This window comes from Perognathus longimembris, chromosome 6, assembly GCF_023159225.1.
Source record: "Perognathus longimembris pacificus isolate PPM17 chromosome 6, ASM2315922v1, whole genome shotgun sequence".
Taxonomy (NCBI): Eukaryota; Metazoa; Chordata; class Mammalia; order Rodentia; family Heteromyidae; genus Perognathus; species Perognathus longimembris.
The window spans coordinates 1,378,021-1,393,934 of record NC_063166.1 but is presented as its reverse complement, the minus strand read 5'-3'; the positions used below and the strand labels follow the sequence as shown (position 1 = coordinate 1,393,934).

Genomic DNA, 15,914 nt, shown 5'->3' with positions numbered 1-15,914 from the left:
ACAGCAGAAAGACTAATAGAGACAGTTAAATAAATGAGACCAAAAAAACTCAGTGAAGAGAGGCGAAACCTCTGCAAGCCCGGGATGCCTGCACTGCAGGCTGCACCACACCAGCGAGTGGAGAGCGCGCTGCCACGCTCACAACTGGAGTTGCTGCGGGGGTGGCAAAGTTTTCCTCCCCGTCAGGCCACGTGAGCCATGGAGTCACCAGGGACCTGACAGGACAGGAGGCAGGCCTCTTGGCCTGCACTGATAATTCTGTAAAGCCAACAAATGCTGCTGTAAATACACCAAAGGAATGCCCTGCACTCCCAAGACAGCAGCACCAGAGCTGGACGCTGCTCCGGAGGCCCGCCTCTGGGGCCTCGGGGACACTGGTCCCTGTTCCCCACAGGAGATCTGCGGCGCCAAGCCCATGAGAATGCAACCTGGCAGTGCCAAGGCCTCTGCCACCACGGGGCTTGCTTTCAACCCTGGAATGCTTGCCTGAACAACAGCATTCTGCCTCAGTCCTGTGCGCCTGGAGCCCCAAACAAAAGGCTACACCACCACCCTCAGAGAGAAGCAGCTCCCGAGTGCCCCAGCAGACCCCGGCCCACTCCCGAGGATCCCACCAGACCCAGCCCGGCTCCACACTTCCGTAGAGCCAGATGCCGTTTAATGCCACGTCAGAGAGCGATTGGTAAGGGCGGATTACCTGCTTGGCCCGCTTCCTCGCCTCATCCAGGGACCGCCCCCTCTCCACTAACCGCTGGACCACATTCTCCCATCGGCTCTGCACACTGATCAGGAGGTTCTTGATGAGGACGACATCTTGTTTCTGACTGAAGTACTTCAGGTGGGTTCCAGTTTTGTCCAGTTCTACAATCTGCTCCCGGTGAGAATTTACTTCATTGGCGAAGACCTTTGCCAGGCAAAAGAGGACATAGTTAGAAACAGGGGGAAACCAGTCTGATCTTTAACATGTTTCTGGTATAATGAAGATCACATGTTGTTTTTGGAGACGCAGAATCACCAGGGTCCTGTGAGTTGCCACATACCTTGTGCTCATCGATTTGAAATAAGACTGTGTCCAGGATGAGGCTTGGCCGCGAAGCCAGGTTTAGGGTCTGCTCGGCCTGCGTGAGCCAGTTGATGAAGTCTTGCAGGGAGGTGTGGAACTCCACCGCCACACTGAGCGCCTCCTCCAGCTTCGTCTGTGGAGACAGTCGGGCAGCAGTGAGTCCTGAGGCCCATGAGGCTGGGTTACTGTTGGTTGAGGTAGAATCTCTCTCTCTCTCTCTCTCTCTCTCTCTCTGGAAGATTCCTAGCCCAACACTGCGTACACAACACCCGCACTAGCCAGTTCATCAGTGCAAGGGCTTGCACAAAAATACATGCTTCACATCAACTCCTGGAAAAATCAAACTGCTTGGGATGACCCCTCCTCTATGAAGGAGCATTCTGCTACTGCTAAAAATGCCTAATATGTGCCAAGTTGTATTTTTATGCAATTAACAACAACAATAAATCTGTATCTACTAAACAGAAACTGAAAAAGGAAAAGCTAACATTCATCCATGGGTCCTGTCCCACCAGCTGGAGCACACGCGTGGGTTCTGTCACAGTCGGGGCACACACACAGGTCCTGTCACACCAGCTGGAGCACACGCGTGGGTTCTGTCACAGTCGGGGCACACACACAGGTCCTGTCACACCAGCTGGAGCACATACTTTCCTCTCCTTGAGCTTGGTCTCCACTGACTCCCACTTCTCTCTCAGGTGAGTTAAGTCTTGGTCAATGTTCGTCTCTGCAGAGGCCGTGAGCATCTGCTGGCCCCTCTGCATCAGGCTCCTGTACGTTTCTTCTTTAACAGCAAAGGCGGTGCAGACTTCCTAAGTGGAGGCATTGGACAATTTGAAAGAGTTCTACTTTTCTGGGATATCCAAGCCCCTTGTCACATATTCCTCTTCCAACCCACAGAACAGCGCTAACGCACAGATGTAGCACTTTCCATCCCACTGAGACAACATTTACCCCTCTGTGATAACCTGACCTCTGAAAAACCTCAGAAATGCTGCTACTGCAACCAGTGATGCTGCCTGCTAAGGTTGGAAGCACGTTTACTCACACGCTGTAAAGAAAGGGGTCACTCTCAGCAGTGACTGAGTGGCCCTGTGACCCTGAACAAGTTATTTGACCTTTCTGAGCTCAATGTCTCTTGTGTAAACGGAGTCGCTCTTTTAACATCCCCCATGTACAACCATGATATCTATGGTATAATTTCATCCTGTTCTCAGAGAGCATGCAAGGTCAGAAGGCAGCGGGGTAGTTCAGCAAGAGGTTCAAGTTGTCATCCAGACTCCCAAGTTAGCAGAGCACAGCTGGAATGCATGTGCATCTCCTGCAGAACCTAAGAGAGTTCTACTTAAATTCAGAATTTAAGATCAAGGAAACAACTTCAATGAAAGACCAATTTTGTCACTGATTCAACTATAATGTGGTCAGAGGATCATGGTTCCCACTGAAAATTCACATGTCCTCTGCCACACTAAAATTTTCAGCTTTAAAATGTTAAGAATTGAGCCAAGGCTCACATAGCATAAAAACTGCTTTAAGGTATGTAACGCAATGCTTTTAATACCTTCACAGAGGTGGGTGACTATTACCACTGATGCCAGAACAGTTCCATTATACCTTAAAATCTTACAATTTCTTCTCACTTTAAAAAAATAACCTGCTTCAAATAGAAATCTGAAAGATTGTTTTCTCTTAGAGCTTTCCGAGATGAACCAATATAGATGGGCAATGTCAATATAAATCAACTATAGTATAAATTTAATGTCCGTCTGTAGTTCTATGAAAGAAAGCCAGTTTTAAGTTTGCCCTTCCTTCCTTCCTTCCTTCCTTCCTTCCTTCCTTCCTTCCTTCCTTCCTTCCTTCCTTCCTCCCTCCCTCCCTCCCTCCCTCCCTCCCTCCCTCCCTCCCTCCCTCCCTCCCTCCCTCTCGCCCTCCCTCCCTCCCTTCTTTTTCTTTCCCCCTCTCCCTCTTGGTGGCATTGGGGTAAGAACTCAGGGCCTCGTGCTTGCAAGGCAGGCATCTGAGCCACCCTCAAGGTTCATTCTATTTTTTTTTTTTTGGCCAGTCCTGGGCCTTGAACTCAGGGCCTGAGCACTGTCCCTGGCTTCTTCCCGCTCAAGGCTAGCACTCTGCCACCTGAGCCACAGTGCCCCTTCTGGCCGTTTTCCATATATGTGGTGCTGAGGAATTGAACCGAGAGCTTCATGTGTAGGAGGCAAGCACTCTTGCCACTAGGCCATATTCCCAGCCCCTCAAGGTTCATTCTAAACAGCTGACAGTGGTGCGATTCTGGGTGGGAAGAGTCCACGGGGACATGCTCCTGACTGGACGGTGATACTGAAGTGTGGTATTCTGCCCATGTCTGGTACAGGTGAGAAGCTCAAGCTAAAGCTAAAATCACCATCAAGACAAACAGGATAAAAACATATTTCCCAGTTTTCTATGAAAACAGGTGACAATATCATAGCTGAGCAATGTTTTAAGTCCAATCTGATTTTTTGTTTATTTTGGTCTCACTGCATGTAGTATAGTGGGGCCTCAAACTTGAAATTTTCCTGCCTCAGCTGCCCAAGTGCTGAGATTACAGGCATTCACCACCATTCCTGGCCTGCTATGATGATTTTTCTTCCTCCTTCAAGGCTCAACAATCCATAACTTATACACTGTTATAATACCACCACTACACAAAGTTCATCGCTCTGTGTGAGAGGGCTCACTTATCACAATGTCTACACTTCTAAAACCCCTTTTTACACGGTCACACATTAGCCACTGAAATAAAGAATAAGATCTCACTTGAAAACTTTAATCATTCCGCGATGTTGTTTATAGCACTAACACATGGTGGTCGCAGCTGTAAAACCGTGTCTCTCTTTTTTTTTTTTTTTGGCCACTCCTGTGGCTTGGACTCAGGGCCTGAGCGCTGTCCCTGGCTTCTTTTTGCTCAAGGCTAGCACTCTGCCACTTGAGCCACAGCGCCACTTCCGGCCATTTTCTGTATATGTGGTGCTGGGGAATTGAACCCAGGGCCTCATGTATACGAGGCAAGCACTCTTGCCACTAGGCCATATCCCCAGCCCCAAAACCGTGTCTCTTAATTTCATCTTCTCTATTATTATTCCTGCAGCACCAGAGCCTCACACGGCGGCTGTCTGTCAGCCAGCGGCGGGCAGGGCAGGGATGGCATACGTACCATGTGGAGGTCCAGCTGCTCCTGGGCGGTTTCTGGTAAGCCGCCCAGAGGTTTGGATGCCAACAGGTGACGCTCCGTGTCCGTCAGCCACTGCTGCAAATCTTCAATTTCACCATGGAAACCTTTGGCCTGACGAGATGGGAGATTTTAAGTTTGGGCCATAAACACTGCCACGTTCAAGCAGAAAACAAGGCTCCCACGGGCACCTGCGGGCTCAGCCAGGCCGGTGGGCCTGCCCTGCCTGCCCTCCTCCCCACGAGTACTCGGAAATAAGAGCATTACACTAAGCACCCGAGACACGCCCTCCTCTCCTGCTCCGCGCTTTATCCCATTTATTTTTATTCCTCCCTCCAGGTATAAAATTAAGTTGCCATCTGTGAGCCAATAAATGAAATCCCTGCTATTTGGGTGTGCCTGCTATAGGAGCTTCTAGATTTACTCTCTATTCACCTGGAGCAAAGCACCATCCAGCTGCTGTTTCCTTTGTTCGGTTTTTTCCAAAACGCCTTGCCAGCGTTGATTGAGACCCTGCAGCTTGTGCCGGAGGCTGCTTGCTTCCTCGCCCGCGCTGGACTCGACAAGCTCCTTTCCCGCCCTGTTCACAGCCTCCACGGTGGACCGGTGGGCGAACACGTCGTTCTGGAGCACCTGGAAACGTTCAGACAGTGTCCTCACTGCCAGGGGACCAGGTGGCCGTGCCACATTCTGATGCGACGTCTCACCAGAGCTCGTGTCGGCTCTGAAGGAGTGACTCTAACTCGGAGGCTCTCTGAGATGTGTCCAGCGGCTGGGTCCCCCGGACCGGCCATGAGGACCAGGCACTGAGTACCCAGAGATCATTTCCATTGAAATTAATTTTCCTTTCTAAGATAATTAAGAAATAGGTTTCACTCCTGTGTATTCATTTTCAAATTAAAAATTATCTCAAGTCTAAGGCATATAAATTCTGAAAGGGGAAAAAATAGCCTTAAATATTCCCTTTTCCCCACTCAGTGGAGCCATGCCAAAATTACCTGCTACATTCAGAGAAATCCCTCTCCTAATACAAGTAAGAGTTCCTTATAATCCTATAATAAAATAGATAAATAAATAAGAGAGGCCTGATGGATCCCCTCACCCACCAAGGGCAGTCCATCCACCCCGGGAGGACCTCACCCACCAAGGGCAGTCCATCCACCCCGGGAGGACCTCACCCACCAAGGGCAGTCCATCCACCCCGGGAGGACCTCACCCACCAAGGGCAGTCCATCCACCCCGGTAGGACCTCACCCACCAAGGGCAGTCCATCCGCACCGGGAGGACCTCACCCACCAAGGGCAGTCCATCCGCACCGGGAGGACCTCACCCACCAAGGGCAGTCCATCCGCACCGGGAGGACCTCACCCACCAAGGGCAGTCCATCCGCACCGGGAGGACCTCACCCACCAAGGGCAGTCCGTCCGCACCGGGAGGACCTCACCCACCAAGGGCAGTCCGTCCGCACTGGGAGGACCTCACCCACCAAGGGCAGTCCGTCCGCACCGGGAGGACCTCACCCACCAAGGGCAGTCCATCTGCACCGGGAGGACCTCACCCACCAAGGGCAGTCCATCTGTACCGGGAGGACTTCAGAGAACCTGAAGCCACTGAGGGGCATTGTTTCTCTGACAGCTCTGACTCATTTTCTGTGCCATCTGGTTACACAGCGCTTTCTAAGGGCCTTACCAAGGGTGCAAGGAGTCACCTTTACAGAAGGCATGCACCTTGAGGTGTCCCCAGGAAAAACCACTTTCTCAAGAGGTTCAATAGTTCTTATCCAACTTTAAAGGATAATTCTATGTAATTCCTTTTAAATGGTCTTGAATCCCACTAGAAAGCCGGAGCTCTGGCTTTCCTTCCCTCCCTCTTCTCTGCTCTCCCTCCTTTCTTTCCACAGTTAAGTTGGAGAAACTTAAATCCTCTAACTTACAGCTTTAGAGAAATGGGAGGAAAAGAGAAAAGTAAAAAGGAGCTACTCCAAAGACTGAGAGGTAGCGAGAGTTAAAAGCACCCCACAGATCTCCAGCCAGAATAACTGGGGTCAGGTGCCTCTTTCTGGCCGCCTCTGATGATCACTGATGCAGGCTACTTTACAGACAACTGCCAGGTTAATGAAAATGTAAGTGCACCTATAAGCTCATACGATGAGAATAAGCATAGTTGGCGTTTACGAGAGCTAGCCTGGCCACTCCTTGCTACTCTACACAAAGGCACAAGAGAGCCACTGAAAAATGAGGCAGGTTTCTATGTCAACACTGTACAAAAGAAATGCAAATTTCTGAATTTGATACAGCCAGGCAATGACTGTTCATGTAGACAGAACCAGGCGAAAAGGAAGAACATTTTACATTAGGGAACAATTACTGTAGAGAAAAAGTAAGAAAGAAGTTGGGCAAGAATAGAGATTGTATGTCATGGCCTTAAATGCCTAAAACCTAAATGCCCAAAAGACATCTTCTACTTGCTTATCAAGAAAAACTTACTTATGGCTAGGGTTCAGGACTATTAATGTAAATGTTAAAAGTCTATGAGAGATGTGGATTAGCAGGTTCACCACTGTGCAAAAACCTTCACATGAGTCAGATGACTCAAGGGTTGAGGGTGATTTGCTAAAAACATCAACCACGGGCCACAAAAGTGGTAGCAGGTATAATGGTGCATGTTTCTCAACAAAGACTTTCAAGCTTCAAATGAAAGGCATGATACATTATAAAAAAATTTACATGTAATAAATAGTTCAAAACTGATTTAGAAAGGTATGATACAAGTAGCCTGTCAAAATAAAGGCAATACTGAAACAGAAAAAAAATTTTACTATGAGAAACAGACAGACATGGGTGGAATCTGCCAAACAGGCTAAATCGGAGCTGTGTGACCACAGAAAGGCTACAACCCATGGTAGAGCGTGTTTTGAGCCCAGGACACGGTAGGTCTCCCTAACAACTTCAAACATAATCCAAGGTGACATTAATCCAGGGGCAGAGATAATTGCTCTTAAATCCTCAGTGTTTGCCTTTTAGCCCTATTAAAATTTAGTCCCTGGTTTCCCTGTTTCTTGTGTTTGATAAGTGCCTTGAACCATGAGAAAATATTTTGATCATCCTCTCATAAGAAGTGTTTGTTTTAAGCACATTAACCGCTGACTATAAATGTCAGACGTGAACTTCTGTTGTGGTCCTGAACTTGAAAACCCAACTTGGTGGTCCCAGAAAAGCACAGGGAAGAAAGAACCACAGATGTGCCCGCAGCAACGTACGTGATGCTTGGCCAGCTCGATTTCGATGGCTTTGGGGTCCCCGCCGACTGGCTTCTGTTCACCGAGCAAGCCCTCAGTGTGCGTCAGCCAGGCCAGCAGCTCATCCAGGGCATGCTGGAACTGACCCAGCGCCAGGAGCGCGCCCTCCAGCTTGTGCTGGAAGAGAGCAGAGAGGAAGGACGTCATGCATGAGGCATGTCAGCAGAACAAGGGTGGAAAGCAAGCACTTCCTGCCGCCCAACCCCTGAGCAGGGCCATGGCACCTAACCGTCTCTCCACACTTGATTTTCGCTGGGGTCACAGCATGGCACAGCCAGGGAGGGTACGACTGGAATAAGAGACTCTGGGTGCTGTGGTAGTGGGAGTAACTGCCTGACTTGACTCAAGCAAGCATTTTCCCCAGGTGTCCGAGGTTCCTCGCTCACCTGTCTGCTGACAATCCTCTCATCCAGGCTGTCCCAGATCAGCTTCAGCTCCATCAAAGGGTCCTGCACCGTGTGCTTGTCGCTCTCCTCTGTCACTTTCTTCAGCAGAAGTTCTGCCTGATGGTTCAGTCTTTCCATTTCTATCTGTTGTTGGTAGGCTTCTGACTTAAATTGCTATTGAAAAAAAGTATATGGGCATTTTTTAAATCCATAGACTTAAGACAATAATATACTGAGTTAGTGTTTTATTCTAAATAGTGGTCATGAGGAATAAAGAGCTAGAATGAGAAGAGGGGAAAGGTACTTCCATTTTATCTGGTGGAAAGATGTCTGTATAGTTTTGGCATTTCATTTTTGTTCTTTATAGTAAACCAATAAACCTTAAGGTTGACCTTAATTCAAATACCTGTGTGTTTTCAAAAGTGTTGTTTGAAATCAGAGGGAAGAAAACATCTGTGAACACCTATGAAACCCAAGAGGCACTGCTTCTAACAGGCTCAGTCTTTTCCACCTCGTGCGCGCACACGCGCACACACGCGTACACATTCTGCCTCCCCCACGCTGTTTCCCACGCCAGTGTTACATTTCTCAGTACTTATTTCTTTGCCTCACCCACTGCTGCTACTCTCCCTCTCCTGGGGCTCCCTCCATCACTGCCATGTTGTTCCTAATCTTTCCTTAGCCAGCCAAGAGGTTAGGAAGTGGCTGACTGTAACAGAAAACTGTCCTATCACAAATCCTCTTCATAAAATATTTATTTGAAGCTGCCATCATAAAAAATTAATGGATAAGCAGTCTCTCATTCTCATTAAACATATGATAGTAATAATTAAAAAATAATAAAGAAAAATGAGCATTTGCTAAGTTCAAATTACTCTCTACCAACTTAAAAGAAAAATGATGTTTTGCTCCAGTTAAGGACGACGCATGGAGACGAGAGAGAGCCTTCCTGCGGCCACTCGGTGGGGAAGTGGAGCAGGTGGGAGAGAGAGCGAGCCTCCACCTCTCCACCAGAGTGAGGCCACCCAGCCTGCCCGTGGAAGCCACGGAGAGGGGCCCAGCACCCAGAACCCCGACGCGAGTCCATCTGGCGCTGACCACCCGAAAGGCAAGGTCAAAGCAAGACAGTCTAATCATGGTAATGGCAAAATTCTCAAAGGAAAAGTGTACTTCTCAATATGACTTCCAGCCATATTTTGAGATGAAAATACTGTTTTAGTATCAAACAGTGATTTTACATAAGAATCTAGTACATTCGCTGACAAGAGGTCTCCGTGTATGAAGCCCAAGGAAGGAAAACCTAAAGTCACAACCCTAAATGATCACTGGGTCAGGAGGCTCAGAGCAGACGGTCAGCCACAAGACGGAAAGGATGGAGACAACCAACAAATACCGGCAACTAGGGAAGTCCTCTGCACTGCTGGACTAAGCCAATTACTCAGCACACACCACAGAAAATAAAAATGTGACTGTACACTAAACAACAAAGCCAGCTAAAACAGTCCCCACAGAATCATTGAAATAGGGCCCTTCCCTATGCTCACCCCCTACACACATACACACACACACACACACACACTCTCATACACTCTGTTCTCAACATGAGGTTATCTGGTATTTGAGAGGTAAGAAGACATTCGGGCCTAAGAGGAGCTGCTTCTTTGTACTTATTCAGATTGTCTGACTTTTCAATAGTAACCAGGTATTAATGCAAAGAAAATAATCGGTGTTTTACTTCTTTTATTTAAGGATCAGGTACTTTTCTATCGCTCATTCTAGATAGGCAATGTATTAAACACATTTCAAAATCAAAATGTGATGCTTCAATTATGTAAAATAAATCAATTTATGTAAGGAATCTTGTGACTCAACAATTAAAAAAATGCAAGGAAGGCTTTGATAAATTACTTAGGCCCCAACATGTACCTTTAACTCTTCAATCTGCTGTTTTACGGTTTCGAGATCTGTTCCGATGGGAGACATCGATGCTAACTTCCCACCTGCAATGTCCACCCAGTCAAAGACTGCCTGAAAGACACAGATAAAAGTACCACAATATGCCCTGAGTTATAGAAAATGGCAATTGTATAAAAAATTAAGGCCCACCTACACAAAAGCAGCAATATAACAAAAGTTGTCCCAAATATGAAATAGCTATTGCTCTAACTCTACGTTTTTAAGTATGCATCTTTACTGTTATTAGAATATTAACACCATACATAGAAGCCACATTGAGATCTTTATTCTGCTTTGCAGCCAATCCCCTACTTTCCTCATTCTTGATAGGGAATAATTCTTCTACAAAGGCTCAGTTTTTCAAGTACTGAACACGTAACAAAATTATTCTGTACTTCAATGAAATTGCCAGACCATTTGGGAGGGGCAGAAAACTCTTGGAAAATACCTGGTATGTTTAGGTTACCTTAAACCTGCCTGAGAGCGACATGGTAACCTAGGAAGTGGTCAAACCTTGGCTCGTTGAGCACCTGGGGCATCTGACATCTGGTGGCACTGTGTAGCCATGGAGCACAGGTGACCAATCACACGGGAGTGGCACCAAGTGTGCCACGCCCTGGGCGGCCCATGGTGAGCATGGTGTCTGACCTGGGAGCAGCTAAGGAGGACACCGCAGGGACTCACCCCCAGCCCAGCCCTGCACACACAGGGGCTTCTGTTTGCTTTTGTTTTCACAGGAGGGAGACTGTGACCGTAAGGTGTTGTTTGCAGTACTTTTTTCATGTTTCCAAAATTCAGAAACCCTTTCCGCTGACATAAAGCCTGGCTGGTGGTGTGGATGCTGGTACAAATGCAGAAGTGCAGTGGCTGGTGGTGTGGATGCTGGTGTGAATACACAAGTGCAGTGGCTGGTGGTGTGGATGCTGGTGTGAATACACAAGTGCAGTGGCTGGTGGTGTGGATGCTGGTACAAATGCAGAAGTGCAGTGGCTGGTGGTGTGGATGCTGGTGTGAATACACAAGCGCAGTGGCTGGTGGTGTGGATGCTGGTGTGAATACACAAGTGCAGTGGCTGGTGGTGTGGATGCTGGTGTGAATACACAAGTGCAGTGGCTGGTGGTGTGGATGCTGGTGTGAATACACAAGCGCAGTGGCTGGTGGTGTGGATGCTGGTGTGAATACACAAGTGCAGTGGCTGGTGGTGTGGATGCTGGTGTGAATACACAAGTGCAGTGGCTGGTGGTGTGGATGCTGGTACAAATGCAGAAGTCAAGTAGCTCAGTGAGAGGGAGATGGCTGTGCCCATCTGAGTTTTGAGAGCATTTGCTTCGTGTTGTGGAAGAAGGGTGCTGGCTAGTAGGAACGGAATGAAGTTGGGAAATGTCAAAAAAGAAATAGCAACTGTTGGGCTCAGCTGACATGGGAACTGTTGATATTAGCGATGCCAACTTCCACATGGTTAATGAGCTAAGAACCTCCAGGAATGGGAAAACAACTGTTAAAGTAAATGACACAGGTGGAAAAGACACTGTGCACCCACACGGTGGCCTGGGAACCAGGTCTATTTTAGTGCCTAGGGCTCACTGGCTTCCAGTCAACTTTCTGACTTCAGTTAGACTGGTTGGTATTTTTAGAGTGTTTACTCCTTTCATCTCAGTGCACTCATCCTTGTACCAGAATTCAGTCTCAGCTCCACTTTATTGCCTGGTACTGAACCATTTACAAAAAATAACTGTGTGGGAACGCTTCCTTGTATTTGAAAAGCATTCAAGTATTTCTATTCAAGGCAAAGCTCACTGGAAGCATGTATAGAGACGTTGAGATGAGCTTATCAAGCTATATGTCTCAAAGACCAGAAATGTCTTCTATAGGGCCATGAGTCAAGAGCTGCTGCAGGGACCGTGGAGGGGGAGCCCCGCACCCGCCTCCTCTGCCCCGGGCCCCCCACCCCTCTGCAGGGAGCACGGGAGGGGGAGCCCCACACCCGCCTCCTCTGCCCCGGGCCCCCCACCCCTCTGCAGGGAGCACGGGAGGGGGAGCCCCACACCCGCCTCCTCTGCCCCGGGCCCCCCACCCCTCTGCAGGGAGCGTGGGAGAGGGAGCCCCCGCACCCGCCTCCTCTGCCCCAGGCCCCTCACCCCTCTGCAGGGAGCAGGGAGGGGGAGCCCTGCACCCTCCTCCTCTGCCCCAGGCCCCTCACCCCTCTGCAGGGAGCACGGGAGGGGGAGCCCCGCACCCTCCTCCTCTGCCCTAGGCCCCCCACCCCACCCCTCTGCAGGGACCGCGGGAGGGGGAGCCCCACAGCCGCCTCCTCTGCCCAAGCCCCCCAGCCCACCCCTTGGCAGAGATGGGCACACGGTACTGGCCTCACCTGTAGTCCATCCTGGTACTGAACTGCAGTCTGCATGGCCTCCTCAAGCTTGTCGATCCGGTCTTTCCAAGCTTTGTTTAGAGAATCCCATGCGGAATTTAGCTACAATACAAATGTTATAAGTCTCTTAATATTACTACTCCACTTCATGACTAGGTTTAACACAGGTATGCTGTGTCTGGACTTGTAGGGAAGCCTGGTCGGGAGGTGAAAGCGAGGGCCGCACCTCATCGATGCTCTTCTTCACAATGGGTTTGTCGGGCTCCCCGCAGGCGGCGATGAGCTCGGAGCCGAGGTTAATGACGATAGCCAGCTCCTCCTGCAGCCCATCCACTTCCTCCCTGATGGCCTGGAGAAGAACAAGACAACAGCCTTAGCAGACCCTCAAAGCCACACTAGGCGGTGAGAGTACAGCCATTCCAATTTCCTTGTTTACTCTCTTCCTGCTTTCCTTTATTTTCTAACTTCTGCTTGGAATTTCTTGGCTGAATATATAGTCACTCAATCAACAAACATTTATTTAATAAGTATGAGGATTTACTTAACAGGCACTGAGGACAGAATGAAAACAAGCCTGGCTCTTATCCCCCAAGGCTCTCAGTTCAACAAGCAGCAGCCAGTCTTGAAAGCATTATAGGAACAGAGGGGGCGATTCTGCATCCCAAGAAAAGGTTTATAATGGAACCTTGAAGCTAGAGTGGCATCTGCCCCTGAAGTGGGGGGTGGGGGGGGGAACAGACCAGGAAAAGGCATGGGTGCCACTTTCGAACTCTTGGAAGAGAGGGTACTTGGTAATAAGAGCAGCAGGGTGATGACTTGGCCAGGGAGGCCTGGGCTAGGCGGGGCCGGGTCGGGCAGTCAGGGCTGAATTGGGAAGTCTGGGTTCCATCCGGCAGGCACAGGGCCTCTGAGGGTTTGTAAGCAGCACCCTGTAAGAGCAGGTCTAGAGAGCCGATGGGCAGCAAAGTTCAAGGCCACCTAAGGACACACCTCACTTTGGGCTAAACTCGTAGCCAAGAGCAGAGATACCTGGCCCTGAAATGAGGCAGAAGCAGTGGGGACCCGAGACAAATGGTTTAACATTTAACATGCGGCTTCCAAATGAAATGCGTGGTACAGTCTCTCCTCCACCCCCATTGCCTCCACGTTCCAAACCAAGTATGCACACTGTGGTGGTACTAGGGTTTGAACTCTAGTCCTGTGCTTGCCAGGCAAACGTTCTACTATTGCGCCATACCGCCAGCTCTAAAAGGCAAATTTTAACAGAGTAAATCCTAGTAGTTGCCAAACGAACTCTTGCCAGGCGTGTGCAACTATCGGCTTACCTCTGCTGCTTCCTGCTGCTGTTTCACAACAGAGGGGTCGATTCCAGGGCTCTCCAGGTCGCGGATGAAGTCCTGTGTGTCTTTAGTGGTAACTACCAGAGACAGGTGGTCGCACCAGAACTTCTCTGCAAGTTCCATCACATCCAGCAGTTTGGCCTCCCTCTCTTCCACCAACATGTGGATGTCCTCCCAGATAGAAACCATGCGGTCCAGTTTGTCCTGTACAGCTAGAGCCAATGGCCCAACAAGAGCAACAGTCACCACAGTGAAGGGGCGAAGCAAGTGCTACAGCTCACAGGGAGCCGCCATTCACCTGCCGACTCTACAGCAAGGGCCTGGAAGATTGTGGTTCAGTGAGGACCTCAGGCCCAGGGGCCAGCGTCAGACAATGCAAACTCTCCGGTCTCCTCCCCCAGCTCAACGAGGCTCCTGATACAGGGATGCTTGACGTTAAGTGAGCCCAGAGAGGACCTGGGTTACCTGATTTTAAGTTCAGCAAGAGAGGCCTCAATCCCAGCCAGTTAGAGTATTTCCTTATGCTCTCAGAACAGCAGTGATGCTCTCAGTTCAGCCCCAGAAACGTGACAATGAAGGGTATGTATTTTTCAGCCTCCTTCTGAAGCCTTCGGGAATTTCTGCTGTGTCTCTGCTCTTCCTTAGCACTCATGGCTCTGCCGGGACTAGCTATGGTTGGCTAAGCCACTGCTTAACTTTATGGGATGGACTGCGTATGCTAGGTAAGAGTTGCAATGAGAAAGAACACACAACTCCTGGAGGCATGGCCTTACCAGCCTCAAGCTTTCACCTATTGGTTTAAAGGCCCAGAGAATACTCAACCAACTGTCAATGGATTAATTTCCCAACCCAGGAATGAAATTCTCCAGGGTTGTGCTCATAGCCCTTCCATCCTAAACACACCCCATTAGTAACACATTTTCAAAGATTTGTCTTTTCTATATGTACCTAGCCTGTCAAGAGTTGCAAATACCTAGTTGTTTCCCTGCTCCCAGATGGTTACCTTTGGCAGAGACATCCTTGTCAGGGCCCCCCGACCTAGCAATCATATCCTCGCCCCTCTGCCTGAGCGTCTCATACAAGGGCTGCAGCTTTTCCATATCCATGGACACGTTCTTGTTGTCACTGATCTGCTCCTTGACCTTCTCAACCTCTGCAGAGATGGACGGCGGCTGCCGGAGTCGCTCCGCCACGCGAGTCAGGCTCTCCAGGATTTGGTCGATCTTGTCATGGAACTGGGGGGAAACAATGGGATCATTTACAGGCAAGATCCAGGATGTGAATGTGAGTTTTATACGAGAAACCCTCATTCTGACCGGCGCGCTAGAGAGCTGAATCTGAGGCCCTTTCTGAATAGGGGTGTCCGAAGAGCTAGATCTAGCGGCTCATGAAGACGGGCCCACCATCATGTGTGTAAGCATCTCTGCAGGACACTCGTGGAGAGTGCGGTGAGCTCCTTGTGAGTCTCTGAATGTACTCATTAAGAGACAGCACATGAAAACCTGGGTGCCCATGGCTCATACCTGCAATCCTAGCTAATCAGAAGGCTGAGACCTGAGGATCACAGTTCAAAGCCAGCTGGGGGCACGAAAGTCCATGAGTCTCTTATCTTCAATCAACTACCAAAACAAATGGAAAATGGAACTGTGGCTCAAGTAGTAGCGCATAAATCTTTAGCAAAAGTTCTCAGAGATACCTAGGCCCTGAGTTCAAGCCCAAGAAAGAAAGAAAAAGAAGAAGGAAGAAAGGAAATAAATACAGAGAGAAGGAAAGAGAAAGAAGAGAGAGAGAGAGAACATATAGACCAGAATCTGCCTTAAAGTTGCTGCTACATTTTATCATAAATAATCTGTGTATTTTTTCTACATAAACATTGTTTTCTTCATTTTCAGTCATAATTTTGATACCCTCAAGGTTACCTTATAAAGTTCATGGACAATTTTAATCATATCTAAAATGAAATCAAGCAAAAACCTCCCTGGTGCTATCTTGGAAGTCTGTACTTAATTCATGCCCAACACATTATATTCAGATACAAATTAGGCAGTTACAAAAATGTGCTCATTCATAAGTTCTATACTGTCCTAGTTAAGGAAATCACAGCTCAGGATTATCGATAATGGACCAATCTAATATTCTATGTCTGATAATAAAAACTAGAAATGAAAAGTAGAAAACTACAAAGTAACTTCACATTTTCACTTCTGAAAAAATTGTATTAAAAAGTCATTTAAATCTTATAATCTTCCTGTTATTTGAGCTATAATTTAGTCTTTCTCGCTGCCTTTATAGGAA

General features: G+C 48.6%; 1 protein-coding gene across 23 annotated transcripts in view; it reads right to left on the bottom strand.

Annotated features, from left to right (window-relative positions):
- The window catches only part of Dst (dystonin), a 290,647-nt gene that overhangs the window by 26,903 nt on the left and 247,830 nt on the right, over nt 1-15,914 (bottom strand). For all 23 annotated transcript variants that reach the window (XM_048347587.1, XM_048347588.1, XM_048347569.1 and 20 more), the window contains 12 exons: nt 14,623-14,854; nt 13,605-13,831; nt 12,506-12,628; nt 12,280-12,381; nt 9,879-9,980; nt 7,953-8,126; nt 7,528-7,683; nt 4,704-4,901; nt 4,254-4,382; nt 1,714-1,875; nt 1,041-1,196; nt 698-904 (listed from right to left, as the gene is read on the bottom strand). In XM_048347587.1, coding sequence (XP_048203544.1) covers nt 698-904; nt 1,041-1,196; nt 1,714-1,875; nt 4,254-4,382; nt 4,704-4,901; nt 7,528-7,683; nt 7,953-8,126; nt 9,879-9,980; nt 12,280-12,381; nt 12,506-12,628; nt 13,605-13,831; nt 14,623-14,854 — 1,968 coding nt within the window. The remainder of the gene's footprint in view (nt 1-697; nt 905-1,040; nt 1,197-1,713; nt 1,876-4,253; nt 4,383-4,703; nt 4,902-7,527; nt 7,684-7,952; nt 8,127-9,878; nt 9,981-12,279; nt 12,382-12,505; nt 12,629-13,604; nt 13,832-14,622; nt 14,855-15,914) is intronic.